At 39.6% G+C, this 21,966-nt stretch overlaps 2 protein-coding genes across 4 annotated transcripts; one reads left to right on the top strand and one right to left on the bottom strand.

The window, feature by feature from the left end:
* GTF2H2 (general transcription factor IIH subunit 2) lies at window positions 1–11,532 on the top strand. Its single transcript, XM_088536980.1, has 15 exons — window positions 1–142; window positions 247–324; window positions 1,060–1,096; window positions 1,759–1,845; window positions 2,684–2,734; window positions 3,211–3,265; window positions 4,134–4,239; window positions 5,090–5,180; window positions 5,346–5,433; window positions 5,962–6,069; window positions 7,664–7,727; window positions 8,723–8,826; window positions 10,290–10,392; window positions 10,687–10,726; window positions 11,090–11,532. Exons 1-15 carry the CDS (start codon window positions 87–89, stop codon window positions 11,207–11,209), a joined length of 1,188 nt encoding a protein of 395 aa, XP_088393106.1. The 5' UTR covers window positions 1–86; the 3' UTR covers window positions 11,210–11,532.
* Window positions 11,533–18,098: 6,566 nt separating this feature from the next.
* SMN1 (survival of motor neuron 1, telomeric) lies at window positions 18,099–21,739 on the bottom strand. Of its 3 annotated transcripts, none has more exons than XM_088536983.1 (8): window positions 21,701–21,739; window positions 21,558–21,629; window positions 21,276–21,392; window positions 20,729–20,929; window positions 20,166–20,306; window positions 19,616–19,687; window positions 18,986–19,096; window positions 18,099–18,177 (listed from the first exon to the last, which is right to left on the bottom strand). In XM_088536983.1, the coding sequence occupies exons 1-8, from the start codon at window positions 21,737–21,739 to the stop codon at window positions 18,121–18,123; spliced, it is 810 nt and encodes a 269-aa protein (XP_088393109.1). In that variant the 3' UTR covers window positions 18,099–18,120. The 3 variants fall into 3 exon arrangements, with proteins under 3 accessions (XP_088393109.1, XP_088393107.1, XP_088393108.1); XM_088536981.1 differs by having other exon boundaries at window positions 20,756–20,929; XM_088536982.1 differs by lacking the exon at window positions 18,099–18,177 and having other exon boundaries at window positions 18,908–19,096.
* Window positions 21,740–21,966: the final 227 nt, after the last annotated feature.

Genomic DNA, 21,966 nt, shown 5'->3' with positions numbered 1-21,966 from the left:
AGCCGGTGCCGTTTGTGGGGAAGGTTCCGTGGTTCCAGCTGTGACACGGTTGTGCTGCGGAGCGTAGCGAGAGCAGAGCCGCAGACATGGATGACGAGCCTGAAAGGACCAAGCGCTGGGAAGGAGGCTACGAAAGAACATGGTAGGCCCTCCCTTTCTTTTGTGTGCCTCGCCTCATCCTAGTCTTTTTTGTGCTTTATTTTATTTTAACTTTATGAATATTGCAGTAATATTTTTTTTATGTAGGGAAATCCTTAAAGAAGACGAATCTGGTTCACTAAAAGCTACCATTGAGGACATTCTTTTCAAGGCTAAGCGAAAAAGGTATGGCGTTTATCCACAAGCATGTTTAAGAAGTGTCAGCTTATTGTCAACTATGAGATCTTCGTTTCAAAACTGAATCCTTTGGATAGATGAAGCGTCTCTACACCTGCAGTAATTTTTGGCCTTTGCTCCTTCAGAACTCTAGATGTAGAACTCGGGCTACTATTTGTTGCTCGACTAGGGGTGGTGGGGGGGGAACTTATTTTAGTCTTTAGTTTCTTCTAAGAGTGAGTGATGTGTGCTAATCAAGGAGGTTAGGTCTTGATCTGATATCCTGTATGTAGCAGTGTAATTGCAATAGTTGGACTGTTCGGAGCGAATTCCCTGGCTTATCTACAAATTTTGCTTTAATTTTTTTTATTGGCACATGATTCTTGTTTTATGCTGTCAGAAGAGTTGCTGGACAAAATTAGTGGGGTTTTTTTGTTTGGTTGGTTTGAGTTTTTTTTTTTTTTGCATATTACAGTAAAACTTTCCAAGTTAGGTGAACTTTTAAAGTTTCATTAAATCTATTTATAAGAACTCTAGTTTGTTTTCTAAGAGTTGTTAGATCCCTTTATAGTCAAAGGTTGAGTTTATAATCTCCTCTTTTGTTTCTTTTCAATTGAAGTAAGTTGCAGTGATTGTCCTGAGGAATGAGCATTCTGTATATGCTGGAATTGTGGAATTGGAATCTTTTACAATTAGTCATTAATTTTGTTGCATCTTATTTAAAATCTGTGTTTGTTTATTTAGACTCCAGGAACACCATGGACAGGTTCGACTCGGGATGGTATGTTAATAGCTTATTCTTGTCTGTCCTGTGTCTAAAACTACTTGAACTGCAGTAGTATGCCTAATATGAAGAGCACTTTTACTTTATATTGCAGTGACTGAAGCTTTCTTTTTGTCACCCTGCAGTTTTTTTAGACTTTTTTTTTTTGAGCTTAGTGGTAGTGTGGAATGTTAAGCATTAATAGCTTCAGAGGTTGAGATTTGGTTTATTTTCTGCATCAGGACATGCTTTGCAGATGCAGTCAGGTCATACACATTCTTGCTGTTCTGCTTTCTCTATCTAAATGGGTGGACAGAGTTTAAGTGAATTGTAAACGGTAATATTGCTTTATGACATGTTGAGTTTCTCGGGTGAAGAGATTAAATGCAAGTTTGCAAGCTATGATAATTTTGTAACTTACTTGGGGGCATAACTGAATATTAGTCATAAAAGACTTTTGTTTCCTTTTGAAGGAAATGTGGAAAAATAATACTTTTTTTCTGTTGTTTTTGATTGCATAGCTTTAAAACGTATGATTTGGTTAGCATTTTAAGTTTTCTTTTACATTTGAGTAAGGGAAATAATGAACCACTTATTTAAGCACTGTTCTGTGGATGTCAAAATTCGATCTTTGTCTTAAACTGGGAGCTTGTAGAATTGGTATTATGTTGATATTGCAGATGCGTCACCTTTACGTGGTCATTGATGGATCAAGAACTATGGAGGACCAAGACTTAAAACCCAACAGACTTACTTGCACTTTAAAGGTATTTCTGTACTCAAAATTTTCTCTTACTTACTGACTGCTCCTCTGTAAATCATTTTCGTGTTGTATTTAGAAATAATTTATTGTGACTAGATGACTTGCCTATCCTCACCTTTCATCTCATCCCCGCTTTTCTTTCCCTCCTTGTTTATGTTACTAGAGTGTAATTCTCCAGGAACAGGTTTTTTGAGTAATAAATGTAAGATTAGTTTGCCTTGCAGAAGTGCTAGGGCAGAGTGAAAACAATTGCTAAGGATGTATTATGAGATGATAAAGAAGTATATGGAAATTGAGCTGAAGTGCTGTCCATAATAACGGGTGGGAAGAGAGCAAATATACTTTGTTAACACATATAGCAATGCTTAGTTTTTTCTTATGTTTGTGGCTTCAAAAATTCTGATTTGTGTGGATGCTAGACAGAAGTCATTTCTAAATTCAGAGAAGCAAAATTGGATTCTAAAGTCCTATAGGATTTTTGCTAATAACATCAGGCATTGTACAAAATATTAAAAACCTAGGATTTCAGATTAATGCTTTTTGTTGCATCTTAAATACCTATTTGGATTAACATGACTCTAGACCTTTAATATACAAAGTCAGTGAAATGAGTTTTCTGAAATATACTTTCCATAAATAATACAGGAATGAGAAGGGTGCAAGGGCTAAGGTTTCTTTGGCCAGAGGAAGGAGAGTGGGAGTGAAGGTTCGTGCTTCCTTTTCCTCCTACTCCCCCATTTTTTTCATGTCACTGAATCTTTGCTTTGCAGGTGTTAACCACTCAGTGTATTTGGAATTAAACTGTTTATGTTTTTTTTAACAATCTTAATTTTTCTTTATAGTTATTGGAGTATTTTGTTGAAGAGTACTTTGACCAAAATCCTATTAGTCAGGTATGTACAATCACTATTACCACAACTGATTAAAGAATTGAAGCCTCTTCTGAAAGCTTAGTTTTATTTCTTAACATTGTCTAGTAAACTGTTTTCAGCTAATATATTCCTTTCCTTCCCTTCCTCATCAGGCTGATGATGTCTTTTTTTTTCTTCAACTAATGAAAAATAGAACACACATATATATCCCCCATCTCCTTCCTTTTTTCTGAGTGTGAATTGTAACACAGAAGACTTGATTAGACTTTATTTCAGCATTAGAATTTAGAAAGAGTTATTTTACATTTTGTGACAATTAAGATGCAGGAGTGTACGTTAATTGATGTGTAGCATTGTCCTGCTGTCGTTACACTTAAAGCCTTTATAGTTAGCTAGTTGGTGTTACACCTTCTGTGATACTTCTTTTTGGGTCAAAAATATAAACTAAGTTGATTCTAATTTCTTAAGATTTTTTTTTTTGTCTTTTTCTCCTTCAGATTGGCTTAATTGTAACGAAGAGTAAAAGAGCTGAAAAAATGACAGAACTTTCAGGTAGGATGGTAGTGTTCTCTTTAAAATTGAAGATCTGTTGTCATCTCTTGTACTAGAAAGCCTTGATATTACAATTCCATCTGACAGTGGAGTACCATTAACATAGTATTTTTGATTAAAGTTACTTTTCAGTGTAATTGAACTTTTTCAGTGTAATTGTACACTTTTCAGTGTAACTGATTTCAGGCAACTTGCAGATAACTGTTTCAATCTGTTTGGATCCAGAACTGGCACCGTCCATTTGTGCCTAATCAAGTCTTACCCAGAATTCGAGGGAAATGTTTTGTCTCCCTTAAACTTAATATGGTACTCTGTCAGTTAACTTTTACTTACTGACATCCATGTGTTCTGTAAGATTAGACAAGATGATAAGAAGCAAGATTTCTTCGCTTTCTATAATCTTCCACTAAAAAGTTATGTAGCTTCAGGGAAGTTGTTTAAAATCTGGTCTCTTTACCCATTTGTAAAATTGGAACAAATGTATTGAGCTTGAGGGTCAATCAGTGTTTGAAGGATAGGAGCTTTGAGGATAATCGGAGAAGCAAAAAACTAAACACTGTTTCTACTGACATTCTTTGAGTTAGTTCAGTTTTTCTCTCTCAGCTTGTTAAGTGTTTAGTAATCTATACCAGTGACTTTGTTTTTGATCTTTTGAGTTTTTAACAGCTGTACCTGTAGAATAAATGTATTTCTGACAGTAATGCACTATTTTTAAACGCTCTGGCCAAAGGATCAATTTGTAAGAAGTGGAGACCTGCAAGTAACAGGTTGAAAGCCTTTGCTCATCAAGTAAAATTCATAAAATATGTATCATAAATATTTGCATTTTTAACTTATTATTTTAGGTGAATGTTTTATTCTCTTGCAGGTAACTCAAAAAAGCACCTAACTGCTCTGAAGAAAGCAGTAGATATGAACTGCCATGGAGAGCCTTCTCTATATAATTCCCTAAATTTGGCTATGCAGACTTTAAAGTTAGTATATAAACAGCTCCTTTCTTTCTCTGTCTGTTTTTTTTAATCAGTATGGTGCTGAGGGGTAGGAAAGGCTGTTTTTGACAAGTACTGCCTTGCATTGTGCTGCCCAGAGTCTTTAAAGAAGGCTTCACATTCTTCACATTACAAATCGTTAGAAGCGAACTTCTGCACTGCTACCATATTCAGTATTCTAAGACAAGATGCTTCTGTTTAGAGACGCACCTCTTACAAAAAGTAGCAGAGAGGTAAATTTGGGATAGGATAGACTTCTGAACCCCATTTTATACATATTTGCCATGCGAAGTGTTGAGAGGATAAAAATATTTGTAGGATAACTTGCTTAACAAATGGTTATAGCTAGTAACACCATCAGAAAGAAGCTAGTAGCAATGTCATAGAAAATTATTTGAGCATATCGGAGAAGTGTTTTCCATGAAGAACTGTGAAAGGTAAGGTAGTAGTTAAAGTAATAGATTCACATCTGTCAATAGATGAGAGGGATTTTTTTTTGGTGGTGGTGGTGTTTTTGTTTTAAGAAGGTGAGAGGACTTACTACTAGTTTGAAGGTGAATTTTTACTTGTGAGAGTATGGATAAGTTACAGGGTAGCATGGTGACTGTATCTATCAAGCAATCAGATGACAGAGAAAATCAAATATTGTGTGTTAGATACTGGTAAGTTATGACATTATGACAGATGAAATACTGATTCCCAGAAAAGTTTTTTTTAATCTGTAGGCATTTTCATATTGTATTCTTTTCTGACTTCAGTACATCACAGTCCTTGAAAACTTTAGCATATGTATAGCCTAGTGTACGTAGGTGGATTAACTGTATACTTTCTTTAGGCACATGCCAGGACATACAAGCAGAGAGGTTTTGATAGTCTTCAGCAGTTTGACAACATGTGATCCAGCCAACATCTATGATCTAATTAAGGTACAGAAGTGAAGTTTAACTAGTGCTGCAAACCTCCAATCTCTTGGACTAAAACCAATCAGTTAAGATGTCATAACCATTAAATTATCGTTTAAAACTTTGCACCTTTCTACCATTTTCAGTTCTGCTGATGAATTTGAGTATGCTTTCTTTTTCCATGTGAAGTGTTTAAAAGCGGTTAAGATCAGAGTATCTGTCATCGGTCTAAGCGCTGAAGTTCGAGTTTGTACTGTGCTTGCCCGAGAAACGGGTGGTATGTATCTGAAGTCTTGTAAATATACTTGAAAGTTGAAATTTGAAATTAAGTAACTACTTTGTCATATTTCCTTGTTTGAAGACAATTGTTCTCTTATGCTAGGAGAGAATTTTAGGGCTTCTCCAAGTTAAAAAATTAATAACATTTAGTGAAATAATTATCAGCTTTCAGCTGCTGCTTTGGAAGAGGAAATATATCCAAAACGTAGTGTTCCACAGATAAAGCTATATGATGTGGAACTTTAATATGTTAACATCAATTTTTGTAACAGTAACTCCTACAATGTAATTACTAGTAATGTTAAAGAGAAAAGCTGTCGATATTCTGATGTAATTATAAGGTGTTCTTATGTAATTTATTCTGTTTTTGTGTGGGTTTTGTTGTTGTTGTTGTTTGTTTTTTTTAGTGTCAACACTGAATACTTTTTTCTAACTTAAGTTGTCATTATGTTATTCGTAGGAATACGTCTGTGTTACTTCAGAGTTTACAAATTAATATTCTGAGTGTGGGTCATTTCTTTGACAGGAACATACCACGTTATTTTAGATGAAAGTCATTATAAGGAACTGCTGATGCATCATGTTAGTCCTCCACCTGCCAGTTCAAGTTCTGAATGCTCCCTTATTCGAATGGGTAGGATATGGTTTTGTTCAATTTCAGGTGCAAGATATAAGGTTCTTTTTCTCTCTTTTTATCTTCTGTTTTGAAGTAATACAGGTGGCTGGAAGAATTTTAAAGATATTGCACAATTGATTCTTTTTATTTTACCACTTTTGTTTTAACAGATAGATTTCGATTTGCTTAGTTTTGTGTTGCAACTTGCGAAGGAACTGACTCCAGTGTAATGCACTGACGACATTTTATTGAGTATAAGGCAAAACTTATATACTGTACTATTATACTGGATACAATACCTTATTTGTCTAAAAATATGGGAAATACAGTTACTAAATAAACCAGTAATCTAAAGGCTTATATTCAAACTATCCAATCAGCTTCTGAGTCGTGTCGCAGCCATACAGTTGCTTTTGTTTTGTCTGCTGGTGGAACACCTGCACTGCTGTCGTTGATGTTGGCTATCTATAAGAAGAATAACAAGATGTCCCCTACTATGGCCCTTGAAGCAGGCCTCCACAGTTTTGTTCTTGCAAAATGTTCAGCTTTTAAATTTAAGAATTCATCTTTTAAGAATTAAAACAAGTTAGACTCAACACTCAAGTGTAGTTGGAAGCACTAAGATGAAATTACATTGCTTCTGTAGTAATTGGAATATATGCAGTATTTGAAAACTGAGGGAAGAACAATTGTATTTTGTTTCTCCCTCTGTGTTTGTCTCTGAAGGCAACTATCATAAGTTTCATGTGCTTTAACAGCCTTCTGTTTTGCTTTCTAGTGGGTGCTTGTTTGGAGCACTGTCACGTTTTTTTTCTTTCAACAAATGAACTGGGTACCTTTCCTGGTGTGGTTCTCATTAAATTTAAACCTGAAATTAAACCACAGTAGAAACAGTAGTGCCAGTGACTAGAGACCTTTGTTCTTACTTCCATCCATCTGTTTCCATAGATAAAAATGTGCATATTTTCATATGGAAACTTAAATACTTGAGAGATTTGCTTATTACAGCTGAAGCTTGTGCGATAATAGGAAAAAAAAAATTCCTGCTTGAGGTAGGCTGTACAAGTAAATGATATGAAGACTGGTGCTGCCTCCATAAAATGCTGTAGTCTTATCTATCATATACTGTACTTAGAAACTATATTTAGTCTTAAAATATAAGCAAAATTTTTAATTAGTAAAATTCTAGTATGAATATTCATTGCTTATTGTTCATGAATATTCGTATAGAGCTCTTTCTGCTTTCCTACCGTTACACACATTTGCTTTTTGATTGGCCTCAAAAATTGTGTTTCAGTGACCTGCTCTTCCTATTAAGTTTCTGAACACATTTTTTTTTCTCAGTTTTTCTGAAACTGAACTGTTTTCAGTGAACAGTTTTTCTTTTCAGCTGGGGAAATAAAATGAGGGATTTGGTGGGTATGTAGGTACAGACTTTTAGGAAGGATTTCATATCTGGTAAGAGTATATTGCTTCTTGTAATAAAATAAATAAAATTAAATATATTTTAAGGGAATTTAACATTTAGAATAATCTTTAAACTTTTCAAATACAAAACCAAAAGATTACAAGTATGTTTAAAGTAGATAATATGAAATATTTTTTCTCTTAGGTTTTCCTCAGCACACTATTGCTTCCCTATCTGATCAAGATGCAAAGCCATCTTTTAGCATGGCGTAAGTAGAGCTGATTAGAATTTAATGAGCTGATTAAAATTGAGTATTAGAATTCAATGATATCTAGATATATTTTGAAAATTTGTTTTCTGACGAAAATATGGCAAAATGTCATTAAAAAGGACTGGCAACTAATGTGACTTCTCATTAGAAATCTTGCTTTAACTTAGAGTTTCTGTATGTGGACGTAGTTACTTGTGTTCTTTAAAGAAGTATACTTTCAAAATTCTACATTAAAGAAATTTTGAAGGTAATACATGGCTTTTAGATGTATGTTGTGCAGTGTCCAGAACACAGGGATCCCACAAGGTATTGAAATTTTTACCAATTTTACTAGCATTTTTGCATTGAGGAATTTTCTTATCCTTGTAAAGATATGGTCATGGTAAAGAAAGATATTATCTGGAATTAACTTTTTACTTACTTATTGCTTTACTAATGTTCAGTGATATAAAATGGAAGTTTAAAACAATTGCCTCAGTTTGATTAATATAACAGTGCTCTTTGTGAAAGGAATCATAGTCTTCAAGGCTGCCAGAGCAGCATGAGTTTTCAGAAGGAAACGATGCTGTTAGAGGGAATAAATACTAATGTGCATCATAAAGTCAGTATAGACTACTGAAGCATACTGACTATGTATCAGTAGTACTGATACATTTCATAACTTTGTTTTTCTAAAGATAATTTGATTCTTCATGTGGGGAGAATTTGTTTTAGTTCTTCTTTTTGGGGAAAGTGGTGACCGATGTCTCGCTGTATCTGTTGTTTTCTGAGTCTTCTATATAGATAACAGGTACAGAAACTTTTCAAACAATATTTGTTCTGAGAACTAGTTAGTATTACCAATATTATGTAGTGTTACCAGTTGTGTAGTATTACCAATATTGCCATTATTAATGGTGGTATTTATACAGCTTCGCAGCATACCATCATTTAGAAAATGGTACTGATTTCTTGCTTCAACCTCCTGTCTCTCCTGTCTGTCTCCGTTCCAGTCAATTGGAAAACAACAGTGAGCCAGGTCTTACACTGGGAGGGTATTTCTGTCCCCAGTGCAGAGCCAAATATTGTGAACTTCCTGTGGAATGCAAGATCTGTGGTGAGTAGCACGAATAGCTGAGCAAATGGTTTGTGTTAAAGATAAGATACTTAAAGGGCAGGAAAAATCAACTGTAACATGATAGTCAAAGGCCGGTTCTGCCTTAAGAAGCCTTCATTTCCTGTGTTTTGAAATGTCAGATTACTGTGAGGAATCTGAGGATTCTACCTGTAGTGGTAAAGTTTTATCACGTTGTTAATTGTAAATAAAGGGTGTTTTCTTGTTTAGGTGTTTGTGTGGGGCTTTTTTGTTTTGTCCTGAATTCTCCGTATATTCAAAACTGTCACAGATAGAGGAAAGCTTGAGTGGATGGTGTAATTACCTCCTGTTCAGTTTCACAAATACATCTCCAGTAGTAGTATCAATATTTTGATACTATTTGATACTATGATAAGCGGCCCAGGATGATGATAGAGAAATGCAAGAACGCCAGAAATATTTTCAAACCGGCATGTGCTGTATGTGGCAGAGCATAATAAGCTGTAGGCAATTTACTATCTTACCTCAGGGACTAGGACACCTAAGACACACATAGTGGTGCTTCAGACTCCTCATTGTTAGGCCATAAGGATGAAGTACCAGGGTGGAAGTTTTGTCCCCACTGCTACGAGTCTGTAGATGAAGGTTTCAGAAGAGAAAATGCTACGAGTCTGTAGATGAAGGTTTCAGAAGAGAAAACTGAAGGACAGGCACTGCACATGGCACGTGAAAGGCTGCAGAGTTGCAAATGGAAAAGTCTTTAGCCTTGCAAAGATTAGGGAACTGTACAACATAGAGACCCCTGCCTCCCTGCTTAATGGCAATGGGGGGGATTGCCTTTCATATTAGGAGTGTTGTGCTAGCTACAGCTTTATTTTAGCTGTGAAGCCTATTAGCTTCTACATGGGCATGACTAATGTGTGATACATGTGCATTTGGCAAGAGAATAAATCATTCTAATTTAAGGTCACTCTCTCCTAATTCATACCATTTTTTGCATACCAAGAGCAGTTTAATTTCAGCAAGCTAATAGTGTGCTTAGAAATCCTATATTATCAACAAGAGATCCCTTGTGGTTGTCAGTAAAACAAGAGGTGGAAGGGTTATGCTGCACATGAGTGAGTGCTGGGGAAGTCCCTGCCAGCCCATGCGACATCATGAGCTTGTGTTAGCCTGAAGAGGCCTGTGGTGTGGCTTGGCAGCCTTACAGCAGTGTACAAATGTATTTCTAAAGGCTGAATTAATCTTTTAATTGCAAATTTAGAACAAATATATTCATTGCTTGTTGTTTTAATTGATATTTGGATTTAATTCTGGAAACGATTACAAATTTGGATTATTGAATCTGACAAGCTTTTTAATTATTAAAATTTTGACTTACTAAGCATCACTTTTCTGTTTTGTAATTTTGTTTTGTCTAATATAACAAAAAGCTTTGGGGAAATTTCTGTCTTGTAATAATTCTAATATCTCTTTATTTGCAGGTCTTACATTAGTTTCTGCACCTCATCTGGCTCGGTCTTACCATCACTTGTTCCCTTTGGATGCCTTTCAGGAAGTTCCTCTGGCAGACTATCAAGGGGAGCGGTATGTAAATCATATACATGATAAGGAATGTACTTGTGGTCTTTTTGTCTTAAGAAAGTAAGAATAGTTGGCAGTAACTTCTGTACTATTGGTGATACCATCGAATGTTTGGTGGCGATTGATCATCTCTGATAGTAAGAAGTGTTTGTAATTTTCATTAGCTGTTATCCTGTGTGTTCAAGTGAATACCTGAGGGAAAAAAATAATTAATTATTATTGTGCATGCAAAGACAATATAAAACAGTGCTTAAGTACTTTTTTTTTCCAGTAAAAATGCACAATTTTACATTGTAGGTACTGTCAAGGCTGCCAGGGAGAAATGAAAGATCAAAATGTAAGTATGTAAACACTATTGAAACTTGCATTAAGGGGTGTCAAAGATAATCTTCTAGTAGTGTCTTTTAAAAAAAAGAAATAAAAAACTCTGGAATGTTTGAGTTATACAGTTTTGCCTTTAAAACACATGTGGGAAGGGATTGCCCTTGGAGTTGCATAAATAAACATCCATCCACTGTTTTCCATTTGCATATACCTCAGTATTTTATGCATTTTAGCTATTAGAACCCATACTTCAGCTAAAGTGCAAAATATTGAGTATATTACGTTATTTTGATGACACAAATACTGTCCTGTTGCAGTGCTGTAATACTAATAACTTTCTTCTACTTTGTTTTGTTTTTCAATCTTTTCTACACAGGTTTACATATGTAAAGTATGTCAGAATGCATTTTGCGTGGAATGCGACTTGTTTATTCATGATTCTCTACACTGCTGTCCTGGCTGTATTCATGAGCACCCAACTCCAGCATCTGTATGATGCTGCCTCTTATTAGAGGCTGTCATCTCTGTTTCATTTTTACATAAGTCTGTTGTGTTTATTCAGCCAGAGCTCTCACTGAAGCACATCAAAACAAGAAGAAAGGTGTAGATGAATACAAAAGGATGAATGCTGACTTGGGAGCCAATTTAATTTTACCTAGTGTATTATTGGTTTTGTTACTGCTAGTATATTCATGGCTCACCTGTGACTTGTTTTCTCTGCTCTTGTTTGAAAGGCTCTGTTTTTTTTTTGTGAGTGCATTGTGTGAGTAACATGTAAATTTGTAAATGTAAAACTGATAAAATTGGCTTGTATGTTAATATGATTTGTTTGTTTCATCATTATTGGAAAAAAAAAGCCCTGAAAATATAGTTTATACGTTAATTGTCATATACCATATACTCTTTTTTTTTTTTTAAAGGACAGTGACATTTGCTGTTAAATTCTAGAGTAGAATATTTTTGTAGAAAGTTAACAAAGGTATTTCTGAGCGATTGGTTGGAAGACATTTCAAAAATAATTTAAAATACAGGTGTGGAAAACAGTAAACCCCTTATGCAGTTCCCCATTTTCTATACTTACTGCATACAAAACACCCATGTTTTTGCAATTTTCACAAGCAGTTTTTGTTTCAAAGCCTTTAAATTTGCAAGTTCTCTCTCGTTAGTATAACTACTTTTGTGCTTAGTGTAAGGTTTCTGCCTACCGGCCGCTTAGAACACAGGAGTTCTGCTCTTTATGGTGAGGGCAAATGAGAGTTTCAGGATCTGTGTGCATTTCTGTGCAGAGTGAAACCTTCTCTATTGCAAGCTGGGTCCTTCTCTATTGCAAGCTCATTTTTCTCATCTAAATATGGATTTTCATAAGGTAGCAGAAACAACGGAGGTGAAATTCCAACAATGTATGATCAGCTGCAGGGGGGTTATAACCTTGCCATGAGAAGTGAACACAAGAGATTAAAATCTTCCTTGTCCTAGAAGTCTTTCACATGATCTCATACCGAAATTGCCTCTGCTGGGTTTTATCACACAAGTGTTGAATCTGAGTGTCTAGCGTTCCTGTTGTGAATTAGTGTTGTTTGCTGCTAAGCTTGGATGTTCTCCATATGAACAACACAAAAGATTTTGTCCCACATCTGAATCTATTCTTGGCAAAGAAGTGGGTAATATCCCAAAGTATGACATAGGTGTTCAGTATTTGGAGAGCAATCCCGCAGAGCTTGTATGCAGCTGCAAGGAGACTTCAGTCCTTTGGCAGGTGGCTGTTCTGTGCCAGAGGAATGCAGGCTGGTTTGCTTGCCAGACCTGGATTTTTCTTTACAGGTAATGAAATGATGCTTGGAAAGATTCCTGTTTTAATCTATGAAACAGTGTAGGTCTGATTACAATATTTAAATTGATTTTTTTACATTTCTTTTGATATTTTGATATTTCTTTTTATTAGTATATAAATTGTATAAATCCTGGGCATTTTGTTTGTTTGTTTTCTCATTCTTCTGTTTCAACGGTGAATAAAACAAGAAGGATTTTGTTTGATTGATTATTCACACACAAAAAAAAAAGTCACAGAAGCCTAAGAATGTCTGTATTAGTTGAGACTGAAGTAATCTGACCAATTTCCAACAGAGATGGTAGGATGACACCTTGGAAAGAGTAAGAAAGGGAAACATTATAGTTCTTCCTTGTGTTTGCAGAACCCCAGACTAGTTTCTACATGGTGGGCTTTTCCTAGCAATAAAGTTTGAACTGATGTTATTTCTTGGTGTATGTGTGGCTCACATAAAACCTGCAAAAGGATATGATAATCTTGGAGAAATGGAACTCTCTACAGGCAGATGAGAAAGATAGTGCAGTGTTTTGCTTGTGGTGGATATCTGGGAAATAGGGAAGATGATGATGTTCCCTGGAGAGAACATGCAAAATGGATCCCTGAATAACTGACTGTTCTAGAGATACTTCATGTAAAAAAGTTTGATTTGTTTTGAGATCTTTTTTTTTCCTCTTAGCAATAAGATTGGTTGTTTATTTATTTTGTCTTCAAGGATGTTGTTTTTTTAATAATTATTACTTTTGTGTAGCTGAAGAGTGAAAATATGCAATTAAAAATAAGCGTTTTTTAAAAAGTTTCTGCAGGGAAAGCATTTTGCAGCTTCATTTATCAAGGAGACTTCATCTATTTGTATATATACAAGTATATATACAAGATATGAAAGTAGAATGTACTGATTGTTTCTTTTCTTTAAAAAACATTGCCTTTGTATTTTTTTACTATAGATTACCATTAAAAATGAAAACTGCCCCAGATTATTTTTTTTGAACAAGATTGCATGCGTGAAAGGTAAGTTGTGTATTTCCTAAAACCCTTTTATCACAAGTAAGAAATTGCTTGATGTGGGAGCTGTGTGTAAAATGTGCAATTTAACTAGATTTCTGTAACTTGCTTTGCTTGTGTTTGCGAGAGAGAGAGAGAGAGAGAGAGAGAGAGTACGAATAAGTAAAAACTGAAAGGTTTGAAAGAAAAACAAAGATTCTTATCTGTGATACAAAATAGTGGTATGTGGTTATAGTTCTGTGTAAGATACATTCTTGCAATGATTTTGCTTTGCTGTGAGCCTGTCAGATACATTTGTAAACTGGTTCTACCCTGTTTTAGAGCTTGATAGTAGACCAGAGCTTTCCCCCTTGTCAGATATCTCTGATTGCGAAACTGGGCATCTTCAACATCTTTGATGATGAAAGAGTTCTACTGGGTTCTTTGAAAACTTGGCTAGCAAAAGCATATCATAGAATCATAGAATGCTTAAGGTGGGAAGGGACCTCTAGAGGTCATCTAGTCCAACCCCCCTGCACACACACGGTCACCTAGAGCACGTGGCACAGGACTGCCTCCAAGCGGGTTTGGAAGATCTCCAGAGAAGGAGACTCCACCACCTCTCTGGGCAGCCTGTTCCAGTGCTCTGTCACCCTCGCTGTTAAGAAATTTTTCCTTAAGTTCCTGTGGAACTTTTGGTGTTTCAGTTTGTGGCCATTACTTCTAGTTCTGTCAGTGGCCACCAGTGAAAAGAGGCCAGCACCATCCTTCTCACTGCCTCCCTTGAGGTACCTATAGACACTGATCGGGTCCCCTCTCAGCCTTCTCTTCTCCAGGCTGAACAGGCCCAGCTCCCTCAGCCTCTCCTCATAGGGCAGATGTTCCAGGCCCTGATCATCCTTGTAGCCCTGCGCTGGACTCTCTCCAGCAGCTCCACATCCCTCTTGTACTGTGGGGCCCAGAACTGGACACAATACTCCAGATGTGGCCTCACCAGGGCTGAGTAGAGGGGCAGGATCACCTCCCTCGACCTGCTGGAGATGCTCTTCTTAATGCAGCCCAGGATCTCATTGGCCTTCTTGGCCACGAGGGCACACTGCTGCCTCATGGTCAACTTGTCATCCACCATGATGCCCAGTTTCTTCTCTGCAGAGCTGCTCTCCAGAAGGTCAGTCCCCAGCCTGTACTGGTGTCTGGGGTTATTCCTCCCCAGCTGCAGGATCCTGCACTTGGCCTTGTTGAATTTCATGAGTTTTTTCACCGCCCAGTTGTCCAGTCTGTCCAGGTCCCTCTGGATGGCAGCGCAGCCCTCTGGGGTATCAGCTACTCCTCCCAGTTTGGTATCATCAGCAAACTTGCTGAGGGAGCACTCTGTGCCTTCATCCAGGTCATTGATGAATAAATTGAACAGGACTGGACCAAGGACTGACCCCTGGGGGACCCCGCTAGCTACAGGCCCCCAACTAGACTCTGCACCGCTGATCACCACCCTCTGAGCTCTGCCATCCAGCCAGTTCCTAATCCACCTCACTGTGCGCTCATCTATCCCACACTTCCGGAGCTTGGCCAGGAGGATGTTGTGAGGGACGGTGTCAAAAGCCTTGCTGAAGTCGAGATAGACGACATCCACCGCTCTCCCCTCATCTATCCGGCCAGTTATTCCATCATGGAAGGCTATCAGGTTGGTCAAGCAAGATTTCCCCTTGGTGACTCCATGCTGACTACTCTTGAGCACCTTCTTGTCCTCCATGTGCCCAGAGACAACAGCCAGTATGAGCCGTTCCATCACTTTTCCGGGGACGGAGGTGAGGCTGACTGGCCTGTAGTTGCCTGTGTCCTCCTTCTTGCCTTTTTTGAAGACTGGTGTGACATTGACCTTCTTCCAGTCCTCCGGCACCTCCCCTGTTCTCCAGGATCTTTCAAAGATGATGGAGAGCGGCTTAGCTATGGCATCTGCCAGCTCCCGCAGCACTCTGGGGTGCATCCCATCAGGGCCCATGGATTTGTGGGTATCGAGGTTCCTTAGGTGCTCTCTGCCCCAATCTTCCTCTACCCAGGGCAACTCTTCCTCTCCCCCGGCTTCTTCTCTTGTCCCTCGGGCCTGGGACTCCAAAGGGCTGCCCTTGGTAAACACCGAAGCAAATAAGGCATTGAGCAACTCTGCTTTTTCTGTGTTATTCATAACCAGGGTGCCCATCCCATTCACCAGCGGACCCATGTTTTCCCTAATCTTCCTTTTGCTGTTAATATATTTGAAGAAGTTTTTCTTGTTATTTTTAACATCCCTTGCCAGATTGCGTTCCAAACATGCCTTAGCTTTCCTTGTCGCATCTCTGCATTCCCTGACTACGTTCCTGTATTTCTCCCAGAGTGCCTGTCCTTTTTCCCACATTCTGTATACCGCTGTCTTCTGCTTGAGCATTGCCACAAGCTCCTGGCTCATCCACGCAGGTCTCCTGCCCCCTCTGCCTCCCTTCCTACACATAGGGATGCCCTGTTGCTGGGCATGGAGGAAGTGCCGCTTGAAAACTAACCAGCTCTCTTGAGCCCCCCTTCCTTCTAGAGCTCCAGCCCATGGGATTCTACCGAGGTCTCTGAAGAGGCTAAAGTTGGCCCTCCTGAAGTCCATCGTTGCAAGGCAACTTACAGCCCTGCCACCTCCTCGTTGGATCCTGAACTCCACCAACTCATGGTCACTGCAGCCGAGGCTACCCCCTGCCTTCACATCTCCTACAAGTCCCTCCCTATTTGATAGCACGAGGTCCAGTAGCCCACCTCTCCTCGTCGGCTCCTCCACAACCTGCATCAAAAAGTTATCGTTGACGCTCTGCAGGAACCTCCAGGACTGTTTGTGCCTGGCTGTGTTGTCCTTCCAGTTGATGTCGGGGTAGTTGAAGTCCCCCATGAGAACCAGGGCCAGCTGACTATAGAAGGCCTCATCAACCTCCCTGTCCTGATCAGGTGGCCTGTAGCAGACACCCACCACAGTGTCTCCCAGATTAGCCTGCCCTCTAACCCTTACCCACAAGCTCTCAACTCACTCATCACCCACCCCCGGGTTGAGCTCCATGCATTCCAGTTGCTCTCTCACATAAAGAGCAACTCCACCACCTCGCCTTCCCAGCCTGTCCTTCCTAAAGAGCACACAGCCTTCCATGGCAGCACTCCAGTCGTGTGAGCTATCCCACCACGTCTCTGTGATTCCAATGGGATCATGATGCTGGGACCACCCACAGATCTCCAGAGCTGTATTGGGCTGCTTCTCCTGTAATGCAAAGTGCTCATTATCGAGTTATCCAGTTATGCAGCTATTTCATTATCCAGTTTTGTAGCTGCAGCCTTCCTTCTACAAGGGCTAAGACTGAAAGAGCTGAGGTGTAAAGCTGGGCTTTCTATTCCCAAGCCTGGCTTTTCATGTTGGTTTTAGTATGGAGCAGTTAAGGGCACATAGCAAAAACTTCCTGGCATATTTCAGCAACTCATATAGCAGACAGACTTTTACAGAAACTAAAAACAAAACAAAACCACGCTAAAATTCAAAGTTTGAAAGGAAACTTTATTCACGGGCATGTGAAACAAACAAACCAACCGACCTTTTTGAGTTTGGCTAACTATAAAAATAGGCCTCTCTCACTCTGGCAGTGCACTGTTTTCTAGGTCAGTGCCAGCAGCAGTTCAGTAATGGACACTGCTGCCACAACCATGTCTTGGCAGAAAATACCGCGCTTGCTTGCTCTAGTGAAAAGCACTCGGCTTGTAACTCAGAAGGAAAAAAAATAAAAATATCAAAACTCTAAGATACAAGACAAAATAGTTACAAGAGGTGTTAAACTGCACACTGAAAGAAATCTACCAAGTTTTTTTGTTTGAATTCACATTAGGCCTAAAATTGTTTCAAGGAAATAAAGAGCATTTTATTGATTTTTTTTTTATTGCTGCAGTGCTTACTAAATATGTTTGACTGGATGTTGTTAGGAAATAATCTGCTTCAATGAACATAGAATTTCTAGTCTCCAGTAATTTGTCTACTAATTATATCACTATTAACAAAACGAGGTTGTCTTGATAAAATTCTGATCTTCACCATCCACCAATTCACAAGTGATATATCCCTCTCCGTGGGAGAGACTTGAACCTGGCTTTAAAAAAGAAACAAAATTTAAGTCAGTATATGTGGATTTTTTAAACACCAGTAGCTCATCTGCACAGCAATGAGATGCGTGTCAGAATCAGAAGAGTTATGTGATATAGTTTTGTGCTGTAAGAAATTGAACAGCGCTGTGAAGATTTTAGATAAAAGCGCAGCCACAAAAGTAAGGAGCAGGAAATAATTCAACAGAATATAAAACTATTTTCTTTCTCTTTGGCCATGAAAATACTACTCCGTTGCAGCGAAGCAAGAAAGGATCAGGTACCGGCAGAATCTGAGGCGTGAGAGCAGTGGGAATTCTTGGATCCCAAAACAGTTGCATGGATGTCAAGCTCTCCGAGAGCTCATGACATTGACGTTTCAAACAAATTTTCCAACTGACAGTGTATCTTTGCTCAGGATAAAATAACAATACTTACAGACCTACAAGATGATGTTGGATATTCAGTTATTTAGGATGGGATTCTCTCTCTAGGGCAGCTTCCATTCGACTCTGCTTTAAACCCTATAGGACACAATGTAATAAAATCCTGTTTTTACTAACACGAAAATAAAAGCTTAAGCCACAAAATAAAAACTTTTTAGGCCTTTTCTTTCCACTCCTTTATAAAGCAAGAGTAGCTTTTATTTCTTTAGGGCTATCAGACCTGGAGAATTAAAAAGACAAGATACCAAACTGTAAACTAAATGTCTTCATCATAACCAGTGTCTCCACACAATAATTTCACATCAGTTTTCAGCCACTGTCCCATTCCCAACCTCCCCAATGTCAAGACTTGAATTCTTTCTGTAATTTTCTTTCTACATATACAAAGACAACAGAAATCAATCCTTTTGTCACAGATTTTTCACAGATTTTAACACTGATAGCTCATACCAGCCCTTCACAATCACCTGAAACAATTATTAAAGAACGAAGTATTTTCAATATTGTCAAAGCTGATTCTAAGCATTATGAGCATCAATGCTCAAAGTCCATAGAACTCTATCGAATAATAATCATACTGACATTTACACCACCTGTCCACAAAACCAGAACTTGTTTTACTAATGGGGCCTAACAAAACACCTTCGCATGAACAAAAACTTAAACACTGCATAAATGTGCAATTTCAGGGGACAAGTACTTTCTATTTAAAGATGAGAAAACTTGCACAGCATGAAACACCCTTCTATCTATCTTATATTTGCATGCCTAGCTATCATATCAGAGGGCCAAAAAGCAGCATTCCCAATCAACTTTTTGCTGAGAACAGCAGCAGCGATACCCGAGGAAGCTTACACAGGCATTTCCCAAGAGAAGTAGCACGTACCAGGTAATACCCAGTGTGATAACCAGTCATGTACCAGGCTATCAACATGCTCCCCAACGCTTCATCATCCTCGTGGGAATCTGGCCCGATAGGGGGTGGAGGAGGAATCAGCTGCAAAATTACAGAAGATGTGTGAGTTGCCTGTGTTTCAGACAATCCTAAATGATGAACATGCAAAACTGAAAAACAAGAACATATCCTCAAAGCATTATTTAAAAGGACAGTTAAATAAGAGTTGAAAAGATTTCATTGCCAAAGCTTCTAAGAAATATGGTTCCTGTGGCTTGATGATTTAGGTGAAGTTTTATTTAGAAAAAATGCTTGCCCGCATCAATGAAATGCTGTTAATCAAGGGAAAGGCACACAACCCTTTAGAGAATTTATTTATCTTCATACAAGTATTTTTTTCTTGATATTCCCATCAACCGCTTTGCTGTCACAAAAAAATGACTACACACTATGCGTGACACATTCAGTTCTTGTGATACTGTCATTAAGTGCATAGGCAATACCTAGAAAATACACTCTAATAAACGTGTTCCAAAACCAGAGAGGACCAGGAAATTCCCTTAGAAAACTGGAGATCCGGACTACTCACCTGCCACTTCACCTCACTCTGCTGTTACTTACCGGGGGTCCTGCTGGGAAGGGAGGGGGCCAGCAAGATGAAAATGGCAGAGGAGCATTTAATTTCGATCCAGGCTAAATTAAAATGATTGAATAGTTCAAGTTAAAAGGAAATTTGAGGCATTAAGGAGTTACTTAGGAGAATTACTTGAAGCAATTCATAAACCCTAACTAAAGGCAACACATCACAACAATATAATGAAACGGCAACAAGAACAAAAAGTAGCTCTTTCTTTCTGAGAACTACAGTTTACACTACTTATGTCATTGGATGTCAAGGAATTGAAACTGCACTATTTAATTTAAGTGGTTTTGTTTTCTAAAGAGAAGTCTGTGCTTGCACTATCACGTGAAGAAACTTATATTCACCACTGGCAGGTGAATATACTCCAGGGCAGTGTGTGCCAGCAATGTCTTGTGCAGTGCTGAGGTGGCCGGTAAACACGCTCTTTTAAAGCATCAAGAATGTGTCATTAACAGCACCAACACTGCCAGGGAACAAAACCCCTCCCCGAAGTCACATTTTACAGGCAAGAAAGAAGGCTGAACTTACCTTTCTCAGGCCTGGAGCTGCATGGGGCATGGGAAAACGTAAATTTCGAGGAGAGAATCTAGCTTTTGTGCAGTTTTTGTTTTGAGGTGATTGGGAAGATTTTTCACTTTCATCTGTTGAATATTGAGTCTCATTTTCATTCTAGAAGATCAAGACATGTTTTTATAATATACATTAAATGGAAATCTAAAATAAATACTTTCAGCATAAAACTGCACTTGGAAAGTGCTGTCCACATTCTTCCTTCTTTCTCTCTAGCCTCCCAGTTCTACCGCCAGTTTTCTAGGCCATTCGGGAATAATCTGATAATCTTAACATGTCCCTGCTCATCATTTGAGCCATTTTATCTTTTACTCATAGACTTCACCCCTGCCCCATCCCTTTCACCCATACTGAGTCCAGGGGGGTGCTTTCCACTTCCACTCCCTCTTTTGCTTTGTGCTCCTTCACAGCAGAAACTCTGATCCTCTATCTCACCATGGCAGGGTAGCTGAAATACTGTAAAGGTTGACTCTCCTGCTTTTTCTTTCCTTTTCAGTGGAACAAAAAAGTTGCCCTCCCACCTCCCGAGAATTTCCCACCTCATATACTGCTTCATCGATGGCTGCAGGAAGTAGGTCAGACAGGTTCTGCTCTTCCTTATTGCCATATCCAGTGTAAATAACGACGCACGTCCCCCTCTTGTGATTAATGGAGACAATAGTGGCCAGGTAGATGTTGCCATCCTCAGACCAAACCGCATTACAGCTGTCACCAACCTTCCACTGGAACAGAGGCAAGGGGGGCAGGTAAGAGCCTGTATCAATGACCACTGAAAAAGAAGCCATTTTGCAAACATAACTTTTGCTCTCCACCTTGAGGTGGTGCTCTCCACCTCTCACTCTGGCAGATTTTTCCTTTCTGTTTAGCTAAAGTGCTCGACATAAGTTTCCTATAAAGAGGGCCCTATAAATAAGGTTCCTATAAGCAAGGTAAAGCTTCAGCATCATCACCATCACACCACGCTTTCCAGATGAAGATGCTACATTTTAGCACAAGTGGGCACAAACCCATGCTACATGACACTTCATTCTACAGCTACACAGCAGCTGATTTCACAGCCAGGGTGACCTGCTTCGATGACACGGAGTTGCTCTTCTTTCTGCTTCGGTTCTTCTTGTTGTTCTTCCTCTTGGTCCCCGACTGCTTGTCCGAGGACTCCGAGCACTCCCCGTTCTTTAGGGCGTTCTGCAGGACAGAAAGCATAGGAAGCGGCTGAGCTGCTGCCACGGGGCTAGGAAGGCTGCCAAAGGCAGCGCGGGGCGTATGCTGGTCCCTATTTAACGTGAGATTTATGTTTACTGATATATTTACACGTGTGCCTCTGGTGCTACACCCCCCCCTCCCCCTCACCTTGAAGGAGGCCACCGCCTTGTCGTACGCCTTGATGAGGGCCGTGTCGTCCCAGATGTCCGAGTCGTCGCTCTGCGGAGGACACACGTTACCGCCGCGCCGCGCCGCGCCGGGCCGCCCGCCCCCGCGCCGCCCCGTCCCACCTGCCCCGCGCCGCGCCGGAACACCACCGCGCCCGCCATAGCGCGGCCCGCCGCGCGCCCGCACTGCGCGTGCGCCGCCGCCTGCGCGCGCGGCCGCCGCGCTGCCCCGCCCCCCGGAGCGCGGGGCCACGCGCGCCCCCTGCGGCCGCCGCCCGCGCGCCGCGCAGAGGGGCGGCCCCGAGGAGCAGGGGCTCCTCCTCCCCCCCAGGCTCCAAGGCTGCGGGGAGACCACGGGCACCCGGCCCAGGACCCTGCCCCGGCTAGAG

The sequence above is a fragment of the Tinamus guttatus genome, unplaced genomic scaffold (genome assembly GCF_059628265.1).
Source record: "Tinamus guttatus ecotype Peru unplaced genomic scaffold, ASM5962826v1 Tinamus_guttatus_pri_ptg000711l, whole genome shotgun sequence".
Taxonomy (NCBI): domain Eukaryota; kingdom Metazoa; phylum Chordata; class Aves; order Tinamiformes; family Tinamidae; genus Tinamus; species Tinamus guttatus.
Note: the sequence above shows the minus strand (reverse complement) of the source record. Positions and strands in the feature narration are given on the sequence as shown.

Excerpts from the sequence above, each read along its gene's own strand:
- GTF2H2 (XM_088536980.1), top strand. The coding sequence starts at position 87 with ATGGATGACGAGCCTGAAAGGACCAAGCGCTGGGAAGGAGGCTACGAA. Across the intron at positions 2,735-3,210 it reads ACCAAAATCCTATTAGTCAG|ATTGGCTTAATTGTAACGAA; the intron begins GTATGTACAATC and ends TTTCTCCTTCAG. Across the intron at positions 5,434-5,961 it reads GCTTGCCCGAGAAACGGGTG|GAACATACCACGTTATTTTA; the intron begins GTATGTATCTGA and ends TTTCTTTGACAG.
- SMN1 (XM_088536982.1), bottom strand. The coding sequence starts at position 21,739 with ATGGCGGGCGCGGTGGTGTTCCGGCGCGGCGCGGGGCAG. Across the intron at positions 19,688-20,165 it reads CAGCTCCAGGCCTGAGAAAG|CCTGGATCGAAATTAAATGC; the intron begins GTAAGTTCAGCC and ends ATTTTAATTTAG. Across the intron at positions 19,097-19,615 it reads CCTTCCCAGCAGGACCCCCG|CTGATTCCTCCTCCACCCCC; the intron begins GTAAGTAACAGC and ends GTAATTTTGCAG.